General features: G+C 35.7%; 4 protein-coding genes across 4 annotated transcripts; 3 read left to right on the top strand and 1 right to left on the bottom strand.

Annotated features, from left to right (window-relative positions):
* The first annotated feature begins 818 nt into the window (after positions 1–818).
* On the top strand, positions 819–3,379 carry LOC149057842 (uncharacterized). Its single transcript, XM_089223507.1, has 4 exons — positions 819–975; positions 1,030–1,239; positions 1,300–3,286; positions 3,367–3,379. The coding sequence occupies exons 1-4, from the start codon at positions 819–821 to the stop codon at positions 3,377–3,379; spliced, it is 2,367 nt and encodes a 788-aa protein (XP_089079633.1).
* Positions 3,380–6,645: 3,266 nt separating this feature from the next.
* On the top strand, positions 6,646–7,455 carry LOC149057841 (uncharacterized). The gene is made up of 2 exons (XM_089223505.1): positions 6,646–6,736; positions 6,800–7,455. Exons 1-2 carry the CDS (start codon positions 6,646–6,648, stop codon positions 7,453–7,455), a joined length of 747 nt encoding a protein of 248 aa, XP_089079631.1.
* Positions 7,456–8,626: 1,171 nt separating this feature from the next.
* LOC149057840 (uncharacterized) lies at positions 8,627–9,877 on the top strand. Its single transcript, XM_089223504.1, has one exon. The coding sequence runs from the start codon at positions 8,627–8,629 to the stop codon at positions 9,875–9,877; it is 1,251 nt and encodes a 416-aa protein (XP_089079630.1).
* A 98-nt stretch (positions 9,878–9,975) lies between these two features.
* On the bottom strand, positions 9,976–11,318 carry LOC149057839 (uncharacterized). Its single transcript, XM_089222968.1, has 4 exons — positions 10,596–11,318; positions 10,444–10,536; positions 10,300–10,383; positions 9,976–10,238 (listed from the first exon to the last, which is right to left on the bottom strand). Exons 1-4 carry the CDS (start codon positions 11,316–11,318, stop codon positions 10,023–10,025), a joined length of 1,116 nt encoding a protein of 371 aa, XP_089079094.1. The 3' UTR covers positions 9,976–10,022.
* Between the last annotated feature and the right edge of the window lie 2,664 nt (positions 11,319–13,982).

The raw sequence follows: 13,982 nt of genomic DNA, 5'->3' as shown, positions 1-13,982 counted from the left end.
GAATGTTATACATTATTATTGAAATATGCTATAGCCGTTTCTACTAGTAAATTAAGCACGTTGGGCGTCGTATTAACAATAAGATACATTAAGTAGGTATATTTTAGCGCTGTTTCGATTATTTACAATAATAGATATATTATCCGTATTCAATTAAATCATTCCACCTGGACATTAGTGATTTTTTCCTGCCAAATGGCAGTAATAATCACAAATAAATGCCTTCTTAATGTGCCCTATCGGTCGCCTGGATGTCGCGGACTCTTAATAGCCGCTAGCCACCACCACCACCACCACCACCACCACCACCGCTGTCACCACCGCCACCGCCGTATATTTCCTGTCATTTGGATTATTCGATATTAAAATACCTATTAGTGAATAACTTAGTAATGATCGGTTTAGTCGCCAGGATGTCGTTAATAGCCACAATGGGCGTTTATATTGAAAGACACTTATATAGGTATCCTTATTTAAATAAAAATATACTACACACTGTAAAACTATTTATATTGATAGATGTATTGACATTAAGTTTCAATCAATTTATTACATTCCAGAAAATCCATTAATATTGAAAAATGCCCACCACATATTATAGTGACTACTGACTAAAAGAGCCGTTTGGCGTTTAGTCCGTCTGCTGCCTTAAACCGTTGCTCACGTATACGCTCCGTCTTTATAAATTTTTGTGAATTTAAAAGTATTTTTTTCAGTGTTTATTTCTTTGCGTATTAATTTTTAAGCATTATTTCCACCTAACACTGTGTTTTTATTTATTTTTTCTTTCATTCGCTCTTACTTTATAAAATTTTAAAATGTTTAAGTGCGATCAGTGTGCATCTACGTTTACGCGTAAGGACAATTTGGTTAGACACGGAAAAACACATACTGGTATACGTTTCCCGTGCGCTGTTTGTCCATCGACATTTTCATACAAGTCACATCTTCATAGACACCATAAAAATTTTCATGGTACGTATTTATATAATATTATTTTTAATCATTCATAATATTAATTTTTCCAAGATATCGTAAACGTACCCATACTTCGTCAACCCGCTCCAGGAGAGAGCGTTATTCAGGTTGCGCCTCCTGTCGCTCCTCAGATCCAGATAGCACCGCAAATATTTGTTCCCGATGTCCCGGCCGGTACATCAGCAGTCAACGATGATGACGACGAGATGTGTTTGGAAGTGCTTGATAACGTTGAAAATCTTGGACTGTATGATATCCAAGGTAAGTTTTTTTTTTTTTTTAACTATATAATGATGTATATCAATATATTTATAATTTTAGGTTATTATACACAGCTAGGAAATAAACGTATACATGCAGAAAATACTGAAACTGCAGTGAAATTAAAAAAAGTTAGACTTCAAGCAGTAACCAATTTAGGTTTCATAGAAATTCAATCGACACACAACCGTAAGGTTGTGTGGTATTATTATAAAAATATTAATAATGTACACAATTATTCAAAATTCTTCAAGTCCATCAAATCCGCATTAGTAGAGACCATTAACAAACATTGCTTGCCGATTAAATTTAATTTGAAAATAGAGGCTACATATAATAGACCTAACGTAGAAAATTCTTCCGAGAATAGAGCTTTTAAAACCTCAGCCAGGGAGATTTTTGCAGATAGCGATTTATCGTCAATTTTAGAAGATTGTTTTAATAAATTGAAACGTGAAGAGGAGGAATATACCAGTAAGGGCTCTGGATTTTCTTTCCAAAACATCGACGGCATTTTGTTGGGAATATATAAATATTCTCCATTGTCAGGCTCTTCGTTTATTCAACTACCACCATGTATTGAATATAAACGGGCTACTATTAACCCTCAAAACTCAGATCAGCAATGTTTCAAGTGGGCTATATTAGCAAAACATGTTGTAGGAGAAAATAAATTTCGTGTCAATGAAAATTATCGTCAACACGAAGGAAAATATAATTTTGATGGTATCACCTTCCCGACACCTCTTCACCAAGTAAAGATTTTTGAAAGAAATAATCCGAACGTGTCTGTCAATGTTTACGGCCTCGAAAATAAGTTTCAACCACCTAAGAAATATCCGACATACGAGGTGTACCCGCTACGCGTAGTCGATGAAGAGAAGGCGAACCATTTCGACTTGTTGTCGGTGACGGACGACGACAACACACACTACGTGTTTATATCAAATTTTTCACGACTTATGAGACATCAAAAAACTAGACATAACGGTCAAGTTGTTTTTTGTAAGCGGTGTTTCACGAGTTTCGACAATCAAATATATAAACACAAGTTGAGCGGGCAGGAGGCTATGAATCAGCATAAACTAATATGTGGAATACATAAGCCCATATTACCGGTGATGCCGAAAGAAGGTGAGTGTCTGCAATTTGATGCGTGGAAAAACACAGAGAGACACCCATTTGCCATCTATGCTGATTTTGAGACACTGCTAGTTAAGAAGGACGAAGTGAAGGGGGGAAATACGAAGATTGTTCACAAACATGAAGCGATGAGCTATGGGCTCATTGTGAAGGCGAGTGAAGATGTACCGACAGAGCTATTAGCGAGACACGAGATACCAACAGCACCAGTTATCTACCGAGGAAGTGAGAGTCGACCTGATGTGGCAAGACATTTCGTCGATACCGTGACGGATATATCGTTAAAGATTGAAAAATTACTAAAGACCAATATAGCCATAAACATGTCCGCGGATGACGTCCAGACTCACGAAGCAGCAACGCATTGCAATTTATGTAAAATAGAGTTTAGCCCACCCTCGGAGATACTATATCGCAAGACAGCTGACCATTGCCATCTCACAGGAAAATATCGTCAAGCACTTTGTAATGTATGCAACCAAAAATTGCAAACACAAAACTTTGTGCCGATATTTTTCCACAACTTGTCCAACTACGACGCACACCTGATAGTCACAGAACTTGGTCATGACACCCAAACTATAAAAGTAATACCCAACAGTGAGGAGAAATATATTTCGTTTACGAAATATGTGTCAAGCAAATTTTCGATTCGGTTTATTGATACTTTCCGTTTCATGGCAACGAGTCTATCTTCACTCGCTAAAAATCTGATAACACCAGCTCTTGAAAACTTTCGAGAAACCGCCAAAGTATTCACTGAAGATGATATGCCACTCGTGACGCGGAAAGGGGTGTACCCGTATGAGTACACCGATAGCTGGGACAAGTTGAACGATAGGCTATTACCACGGAAGAGAGACTTTTACAGCACATTGACTGAGTCGGGGATAAAGGAGGAAGAGTTTGTATACAAGTCACCTTCCTTATATAATTATTTTTGTTATATTGTAAAATACCATGTATATATATTGAAAATGTTAGGTTATCCATGTAAAATAAAAACGTTGTAAAAATATAATATTATTATGTTTATTAAATAAAATGTATATCATTTTTAAGAATTATTTATAAACCATTTCCTTATAGCAAATACTTTATAAAATGTACATTGTTTTGGATTAAATCCCATATGAAAAATACAGCAGGGTAGAGTTTCGTCATCACATATTTGATCCAAACGAGGGCAGCCCAAGTCTTCAATGTTGACGAGTGCGACGTGTGGTATATACTCCATAAGAACTTGTTTTTTCTGTTCGCCTTTGACGTAAATGCATCTAAATTTTAATGAATTCAATATTCTACCGACTTCTTCATACTCTATGTCACCGTATTCTATAGATAGTTGATGATAATTACGTTCCAGCCACTTGTTAGTTTTACGACTTTTGTTATCCTCCATGGATTTTGAATGTTTAAAAATCCAGTGTTGGGTCGCCCAAGTTTCTGTGTCTACTATAGACATTTCTTTAATCATGTATTTATTGTTCAAGCCAAGAACGCATTGCATGTCCAAGATGGATGAAGACATTATGGCTTGTCTTTATAATAAGTTTCTATAGTGTTAAGACGGCTCAGTATAGCTGGTATAATTTTTTTAATATCATCTATACTTTCTTTGATATATTGTAATGATACTTCGCCTCTTGTCATATGCTCTGTAATCTCTATGCACGTTAATTCTAACTTTTCTGTTTGTTCCTCTTGAAATAGAATAGATTTATGATTTTCTTCAAGTAAATGCTCAACTTTATCGAGTTTATTCGAATACGATTTAACAACTTGTTCGAGATTTACTAAAAATTTATTAGTTTCACCAGACTGAGAACTACCAAACACGTTCATGTCTGTAGCTAGACTGACACTATTTTCTAATGTCACTTGTATTTATCCAACTATTGTGCGTATTATCGAACCCGAGCCATTTGACGAAAATTTTGTTCCCCTTCTTACGTATAATTTTCTCTACTAAATAGTCATTTGGATAGTTTGTTTTCAATATTTCTTCTGAATAAAAGCAGCCAGCAATTGGTTTTCCAGTATAATCTTGTAGCTGATAAGTAGTAGGTAATGTTTCATTAATTTTAACAATTTTAAATATTTCTGTAGACCAGCTCGGTAAATAGCCTTTTGCAAATACACCTTTATATGTGCTTACACGAACATTATCACCAACGTTAAATTTAATTTTTCCAGTAATAATTTTTCTTTGTTTAATTTTTACTGACGTAGGATTAGCATCAGCTTGCACTGGTGTCATGCCTATGGTCCTGTGTTTTGAATTGTTGTATTCGTTAATCAATGAAGGTAAAATAGAAACCCATTCGTGTGAACCTCGTGCCGTAAACTCTCTGAACATTTTTTCTTTCAATGTGCGGTTGAAACGTTCTACAATACAAGCCTTCATAGTACTGTACGTAGAATACTTGTGTATTTTGTGCTTCCCCATCAACGCGTCAAATGTTGAATTGTAAAATTCTTTACCATTATCGAGCTGTAATAGTTTTGGTGAGCGTTTGAGCAGTATTTTAGACATTGCACTGGAAACTTCTTTAGCAGTTTTGGATTTTAACGCTATTGCCCATGCAAATTTAGTAAAACAGTCTATAACACATAAAATATACTTGTACCCTTTATTTTTTTTCGAATATGGTATCATTTCGACCAAGTCGGCTTGCCATAGATCGTTTTTGCCATAAACATTAACCCTACGCCTTGTATAATTTTTTCTAGCTGGTTTGTGTAATTCGACTGAGATTTCACGTTTAGACATTTGGAATATGTTTTATTATCCCTGCTTCACGCAATTCTTCGAAAATCGAGAGTATTTCGTTTGAAACTCCTGTATTACCAGCTGCTTTTGACGCTAATAGTAACTTCAACCTTTCGACTAGCTCGTTAGGGTCGTTCCAGTATACTAAATTATGTTTTTGTAATTTGACTGACAGTCCAGCGCCCGATGGAAACAGATTTTGGATTAAATCCGTGTATTTATTCCCACCTCTTTTAATTTTTGTCCCGTCTGCTGTGAGATGGGCCGACGTTTGAATTAATATTGATTTATATGTTTTTAAATCGTTTTTGGTATACAGCTTAGGGTTTTTTGAAAATATTAAATTACCAAGTCCTTGTGTTAGTGGATATGACATATCTTCAATAGTTAGCGTATTATCAACGAGTTTAATATCTTTTTTACCCAAGTGTACACTTCCATTTGTTTGTATTTTAGGCCCATACGTTTTGTCTATATCGTAAGACTTATACCAGTCGTTTATTTTGAATGAATCCCCAACACTATGTTCTATGCTGTCTTCATTAACGGATGGAGCTTGAAATGTTGATGGATCGAAACGTTGTTTCAATGGTTCGATAATCGGACTTAATGTTTCCGATACTAATGAATGAATTTCTGCTTTTCCTTGTTTTAATGCCGTATACTTGCGTTTAATATTTTCTTTGGCTTTAATCAGTTCCCCGAGTACATCACCGCTAGCAGCCTTGACTGTGAATGAATCATTTCTACAATGACATCACTTTATATAACTACAAATGTGTCAAAACCATGACGATATCGTCCATTGTCGCGTTCACAGTCTTTGTTTATCACGATAAACTCAAATCTCCCCAGACGCCAACACGAAGTGCAAAAGTCTTTAAACTCTGAGTATGACATGTCACCAGAGCAATGCTCATTGTATACATGCTTTAAATTAGTCTCATCTTGTTTGAATAATACAATAAAATTAGCATTATCGCGCAAAAGTTGTTTTGGCACTTTTGAATAACTCTGAGCCAGATAGAAAACATCTACTAAATTATGACGACCTCTGGAGAAGTAAGTTCTCGCAATCTTTTGGTTTTCAGTAATAATATCGTCGAAAATAAACACAGAGTTCGGTAAAGCTTTCTCAGGTTCAATAACTTGTTCGTTTTCATAGAATGTAAATAATTTTATACCATCAATATCTGATAATATATCACTTAGCATTTTATATTTAGGTTGATCCAATGTTTTTGAATATATGTATACGTTGTGAAATCGTATTCCGTTTATATGCGTTAATAAGGTAAATATTAAATTAGTTTTCCCACAGCCAGAAGGGCCCACGATAAGCGCACGTATCGTATTAGGTAGTAGCGCTCCATGTCTTTGTTTCATAAACGTTGTAGGTGGATCCACGTTTTCAACTGTGAGTTTTATTCCTTGTTTGATGAACTTCATTATAAATAACTGAGCAACGACGAGAATGTAATCAGTACACAATGTCACTCGCTCGAAGAAGCAACAAGAATAAAGGCAGTGGTCTGATCAACACGCTTATAAACAAATTGCCGTTGGAAGTTCACGTGCCTGGTAAGTCCAGAATTTTAAATAATAATAATTTTTATTTTAAATAATAATAATATTTCTTTGTAGGTTATCAATACTGTGGACCTGGTACAAATTTAAAAAAACGATTAGCTCGAGGTGATAAAGGTATAAACCCACTGGACTCTGCTTGTAGAGACCACGATATTGCGTACGAACATAGTAACTCTATCGCAGATCGTAACAAAGCTGATTATATATTAGAGCAGCGAGCCTGGGATAGATTCAAGTCGAAAGATTCCAGTCTAAAAGAAAAAGCTGTAGCTTGGGGCGTAACTACCGCCATGAAAGCAAAACGTAAAGTAGGTGGTGGTTGTGGATACAAAGCAGCACTTAAAGCAGCTAAAAATGTTATCAAGAAAAATGTCGGTGAAAAAAACTTGATGAAATTGACTAAAAAATGTGTAGCCGTTGCGCGAAAAACATTCAAAATTAAGAAGACCAAAGTTCCACGAACAATAAATATTCCGAAAAAAGGCGGTGTGCTACCACTCATACCGATTTTCGCCGGGTTGTCAGCTCTGGGAGCCCTGACTGGCGGCGTAGCCAACGTTGTGAAGGTCGCCAATGAGTTTAATAGAAACACTCCATCCCATTTGGGTAAAGGTTTATATCTCACGCCGTATAAAGGCAACTCGTATAAAATAGAAACACCGCATAAAAGTGGTCCAAAAGCGAAAAAGTATAGAAAGTCAAAAAACTAATTGCCACGTTACCCAGTAGAGCGTTGTACGATTACGAACTTATAAAATATGCTCGTATGATGAAATTACCTCATTTCATCGGCGTGTTTACCAGAGATAAGTTGCCTCTACGTCCTAAACATCAGGAATCAGCGATTATTAATTTGGACGCGGAAACCGGTACGGGAACGCATTGGGTAGCGTATAAAAAAATCGGAAAAAAAGTCGTATATTACGACAGCTTTGGAAATTTACCACCTCCACTAGAAGTACAAACATATTTTCACGGATGCAACATACATTTCAATTACAGCAAAGAGCAGAAATATAATACTACAAACTGTGGACACTTGTGTTTAAAATTTTTGTCATGTTCACATTAACGTTAAACGGAAACTCTAGTGATTTGTCATGCGAGATCTTTCCTCCGTTGGAAGTAGAAAATACTGCACAGATATGTCTTTTAAGCTTACAGACAAATAATTCTATACCAAACATAGAACCTGGTTGCAATACTATTGCCTTCCGTAATTTGATCAATAATAACGATAACGTTATTATACCTACGGGGACGTATGAGTTGGATCAGTTAGAGTCTATTATACAAAAAATGATGCCCGACTATGTCAGTTTTTTTGAATTAAAAGCAAACAGCAGAACATTAAAGTGTATGATATCGTGCAGCCATGAAGTCGATTTAGGGGTTGAGAATAGCATAGCGAAATTGCTAGGATTTAGAAATGTGCTATACACTACTGGCGCTACTCACGAATCTGAAAATATAGTCAACATAATGAAAATAAACTCTATAAAAGTAGAGTGTAATTTAATCACCGGATCATTCTGTGACGGAGCACCGAGCCAGATCATACACGAGCTTTATCCTACTGTACCTGCGGGATATAAAATCGTTGAGGTACCTAGGCATCCAGTTTTCTACGGCCTCAACACGACTTCAATAACTAAAGTGAATATCGCACTAAAAGATCAAAACGATTGTATGATTAATCTACGCGGTGAGCCAATAACAGTTCGTTTACAAATAACCCGTGGATATGGCGCTCAAATTTAATATAAAAAGAGCCACAATCAAAAAACCTGTCAGTATACCGCCCGCCATTAAGAAATCAACATCTAAGCCGAAAAATATCAAGCTCACGAAAAATAATTTAAATTTTCTTCGTTCTTTACAATGATGGATGAGTCATATTTAGACGTGACGGCCGACTATGTCGACGATTGTAAAATAACTCAAAAGAGTTACCATTCGTTCACACCGTATTCAAGCGCCGCTCTATCATACAATGAAGAAATTAGAATTAATGTTCAAAACATGGATTCTTACACTTTGCCGTGTGAGAGTTATATTTACATCGAGGGGAAAATAAATAAACCAGCCGATGCAGTTGGTGAAGTTCGTTTTTCAAATAACGGATTGGCATTTTTATTCTCTGAGATGCGATATGAAATAAACGGGATAGAAATACAGAAATTGAAATCACCTGGAGTGTCATCATGTTTGAAAGCATACTGCTCGTATACTCCGAACGATTTGAATGCGTTAGAGAACGCGGCTTGGGACTCGGCAATGGATAGTGAAGATAACAAAAATTTTATGACCAACAATGTATTTTCTGGATGCATTCCACTAAAACATGTATTTGGGTTTTGCGAAGATTATAAGAAAATATTACTCAATTGCAATCAGCAACTGATTTTAAATCGCGCATCTACCGACCTCGATGCGATACATGTTGTGGGTACCGGAGCCACCGAAAACGTTGAGAAAAATAAGAAAATTACTATTGAACTGACTAAGGTGACTTGGAAGATGCCTATTATCAAAGTCAGTGATAAAGAAAAATTAAAGTTATTGAAAGTATTAGATTCTCGTAAAACACTGTCGTGTGCGTTCAGGACCTGGGATCTATGCGAGTATCCCGTGCTCCCTAGAAACACTTCTCATTCGTGGACTGTAAAGTCTAGCAGCTTGCTCGAAAAACCTAGATTTGTTTTGTTTGGATTACAGACAAGTAGAAAAAACAATATCGAAGTCGACGCTGGGCGATTTGATCACTGTCAACTAAAAAATCTTAAAGTACACTTAAACTCTGAAGTGTATCCATATGAAGACTTTCGAGCCGATTTTAAAAATAATACCACCAGCATACTTTATAAAGCTTATACAGACTTTCAAAAATCGTATTACGAGAGAGATTATTGTGAACCATTGTTATCAAAACATATTTTTCAAAACTATGTGCCAATCGTCGTTGTTGATTTGTCGTACCAGAATGATAACGTGAAATCATCGACCGTAGACCTAAGAATAGACTTTGAAACGGACACCGTCATTCCAGAAAAGACTGCAGCTTATTGTTTAATACTACATGACCAGATTATAACTTACAATCCGTTTAGTGGAGATGTTAGAAAATTGTAAACCTTGTATATATTTTGTAATTTTTTTATATACTTTATAAATATCTTGTTTTAAATATAAATTGTAAACCTTAATCTAATAAATGAAAAAACTTGTTTAAGTATCACGCTTGTTTTTATTTTACACAAAAATTATTTAAACAATATTATTCAAATAATTTGCGTTTAGCGTTCCGCTTGGTTGATTTTTTTGTCAACTTTTGACCCGTGAAGCCGAGAAGAGATGGCGAGTGGTTAAAAGACGTCGGACCGTCGTTCTCATCAACTGTAGGGCTAGATTCAATATATTGAGGCGCTGGATCAAAGTATTGGGGAAGAGTGTCTGTGATCGACGGTGGTAGACTGCCAGGATCATAAATAGGCTATACAAAAATAATAATTTGTTAATATATATATATATTTATTTTAAAAATTAAATGTTACCAATGACTTGGCTGGTGCCCATGTTGCCTGTGTAAGGTTGATTTGGTTTAAAAAATCATCTATACCACGATCCTCGTCAGCTGCCTAAAATAATTATTATAATTAATACTTGTATTATTTCAATATATATAAGTTATAAATTACCTGTGCCTGCGAAGGGTTGAAATCATCATACATTGGAGACATACTCGAGTATCTCGGAGGTGAAATGAGCCTCACTTCGGATTCGGTGAATAACTATAAAATAATAATTACACGTTAAATATTTTTACAAACGATATAATTTAAAGGTTTACCTCGGGTGACGTTTCACCATTCCATCGTTGCGCCCATTGTTCAGCTAATTGAGTAGTAGCATTTATTTTGAGCTGACTGATGAAGTTCATGTCTCCTTTAGGAGTTGATCCAATTATTTTATCGTCATTTAAATTTTTGATAAAAACGATCATTTCATCGTTGTTTTTCGGTTGTGATTTCACATTGGTGTATTCCTGGTCCAAATAATTTCCAATAACCTCAAACTGTTGTAAGACAACTGGCCGTATGATGGTTGACTTTCGAACGACCGTTTCATGAATTGACCATTCTAAATATTGCATTTTCATTAAATCTGTCCTATTTAACAATATTCGACACCCGGCTTGTCTTTTCGACTCAATCACTAACACATTTTCTCCTTGATACGTCATGTTAGATAGCGAAATAATTTCTGTTTCCAGAAATAAATTTCGCTTGTATTTTTTAGGTTGCTCGAGTATAAACGACAATATATTTCCCATAAGTGAGAAAATACGTTTTAGAAATTCGGTAGACATATTTACATATCGTGAAGGTGTTATTATTTGCACTATAGTGTTGAAATCATCTGTAGGATCAAGACCTACATTCAAAAACTTACGGCCGGTGAAGTCTAGTGTAAAATTGCTACAGTCGATGAGCTCTGCAGGCGGTGTTGGTGGAATATATGTAAAATTCTTCTTCTGGTAAATTGTTTCCATGTTTCTGATTGATCCAGCCATGATTTAAACACTAAAACACACTTTTAAACGACTTGCTGCTAGAACGGATACTCAACTACTAACGATTTTGATCGACAATATAAAGTGGGAAACATTGGTAGCGGTGGTGGCGGTGGTGGCGGTGGCAGTGGCGGCGGCGGGCGTATGTATGATATGTAAATATCTTATAATTATTTTTATACCTTGTTTTAAATTGTAATCCTTATTGTAAACCTTAATCTAATAAATGAAAAAACTTGTTTTATGTATCATGCTTGTTTTTATTTTACACAAAATTATTTAAAACAATAATTATTCGAACATCTTGCGTTTTGCGCTCCGCTTGGTTGATTTTTTTGTCAACTTTTGACCCGTGAAGCCGAGAAGAGATGGCGAGTGGTTAAAAGACGTCGGCCCGTCGTTTACATAATCTACTAGATTCGTTGGTGATGTATACCATGGAGGGTACTGCCCACAATTATCTAAACAGTCAAACGATGATGGTGGACTGATAGGCTATACATAAATAATAATTTGTTAATATATATATATATATTTATTTTAAAAATTACATGTTACCAATGACTGGGTTGGTGACCATGTCGCCTGTGTAGGGTTGATTTGCGATAATAATTCATCGAAAGCATGAGCATCCATAAAGAGATCATACCCATCGTAGATTTGACCGTTAAAAAAAAAAAAAAACTTACCTTGGATATCATACAGTCCAAGATTTTCAACGTTATCAAGCACTTCCAAACACATCTCGTCGTCATCATCGTTGACTGCTGATGTACCGGCCGGGACATCGGGAACAAATATTTGCGGTGCTATCTGGATCTGAGGAGCGACAGGAGGCGCAACCTGAATAACGCTCTCTCCTGGAGCGGGTTGACGAAGTATGGGTACGTTTACGATATCTTGGAAAAATTAATATTATGAATGATTAAAAATAATATTATATAAATACGTACCATGAAAATTTTTATGGTGTCTATGAAGATGTGACTTGTATGAAAATGTCGATGGACAAACAGCGCACGGGAAACGTATACCAGTATGTGTTTTTCCGTGTCTAACCAAATTGTCCTTACGCGTAAACGTAGATGCACACTGATCGCACTTAAACATTTTAAAATTTTATAAAGTAAGAGCGAATGAAAGAAAAAATAAATAAAAACACAGTGTTAGGTGGAAATAATGCTTAAAAATTAATACGCAAAGAAATAAACACTGAAAAAAATACTTTTAAATTCACAAAAATTTATAAAGACGGAGCGTATACGTGAGCAACGGTTTAAGGCAGCAGACGGACTAAACGCCAAACGGCTCTTTTAGTCAGTAGTCACTATAATATGTGGTGGGCATTTTTCAATATTAATGGATTTTCTGGAATGTAATAAATTGATTGAAACTTAATGTCAATACATCTATCAATATAAATAGTTTTACAGTGTGTAGTATATTTTTATTTAAATAAGGATACCTATATAAGTGTCTTTCAATATAAACGCCCATTGTGGCTATTAACGACATCCTGGCGACTAAACCGATCATTACTAAGTTATTCACTAATAGGTATTTTAATATCGAATAATCCAAATGACAGGAAATATACGGCGGTGGCGGTGGTGACAGCGGTGGTGGTGGTGGTGGTGGTGGTGGTGGTGGCTAGCGGCTATTAAGAGTCCGCGACATCCAGGCGACCGATAGGGCACATTAAGAAGGCATTTATTTGTGATTATTACTGCCATTTGGCAGGAAAAAATCACTAATGTCCAGGTGGAATGATTTAATTGAATACGGATAATATATCTATTATTGTAAATAATCGAAACAGCGCTAAAATATACCTACTTAATGTATCTTATTGTTAATACGACGCCCAACGTGCTTAATTTACTAGTAGAAACGGCTATAGCATATTTCAATAATAATGTATAACATTCGATTTCCACTGGGTTAAATAAAAATATAACTGATAACTGATAACAAATGATAAATATAACAATTTATTTGATAACCGTGGGAGAACGGCGATGTGATAACGGCGGTAAAAGATAATCATCGTATATGATAACAATAATATGTGATAACAAATGATAACTGGTTAAATGTATCTCACGTACGCGATCGGGCGGCGGCGCACTCGGATGATGGTGAGGGTCAGGGTGAGGGTGAGGTTTTTGAACCTAACCGTCATATATCAATTTCACACTTGTTCGGATATATATGATAACAATAATATGATAAGTGATAACATGATAAGTGATAAGTGATAACAATTATATGATAAGGTGTGATAACATAATAAATGATAACGATAATATACGTCTCACACGTACGCGATCCGGCGGCGGCGGCGGCGCACTCGGATGATGGTGAGGGTCAAGGTGAGGGTGAGGGTCAGGGTGAGGGTGATGGTGAGGGTGAGGGTGAGGGTGAGGGTCAGGGTGAGGGTGATGGTGAGGGTGAGGTGTTTGAACTCTCTTTTTTATCCTACTATAATTATTATATACTGTACAATATTATATATATATATATATATATATATATATGACTATAGTTTAGTTATCTAGTATCCTTACCTATCATATTATTATGAACACGATATAAGTAATAAGTATAAGTACCTAGCTGCTTCTTTGTTGTCATTTAAAATATTATTTGCTAACAGAAAATAAC

This window comes from Diuraphis noxia, unplaced genomic scaffold, assembly GCF_037042655.1.
Source record: "Diuraphis noxia isolate RWA-SAM2 unplaced genomic scaffold, SU_Dnox_SAM2 contig0003, whole genome shotgun sequence".
Taxonomy (NCBI): domain Eukaryota; kingdom Metazoa; phylum Arthropoda; class Insecta; order Hemiptera; family Aphididae; genus Diuraphis; species Diuraphis noxia.
Note: the sequence above shows the minus strand (reverse complement) of the source record. Positions and strands in the feature narration are given on the sequence as shown.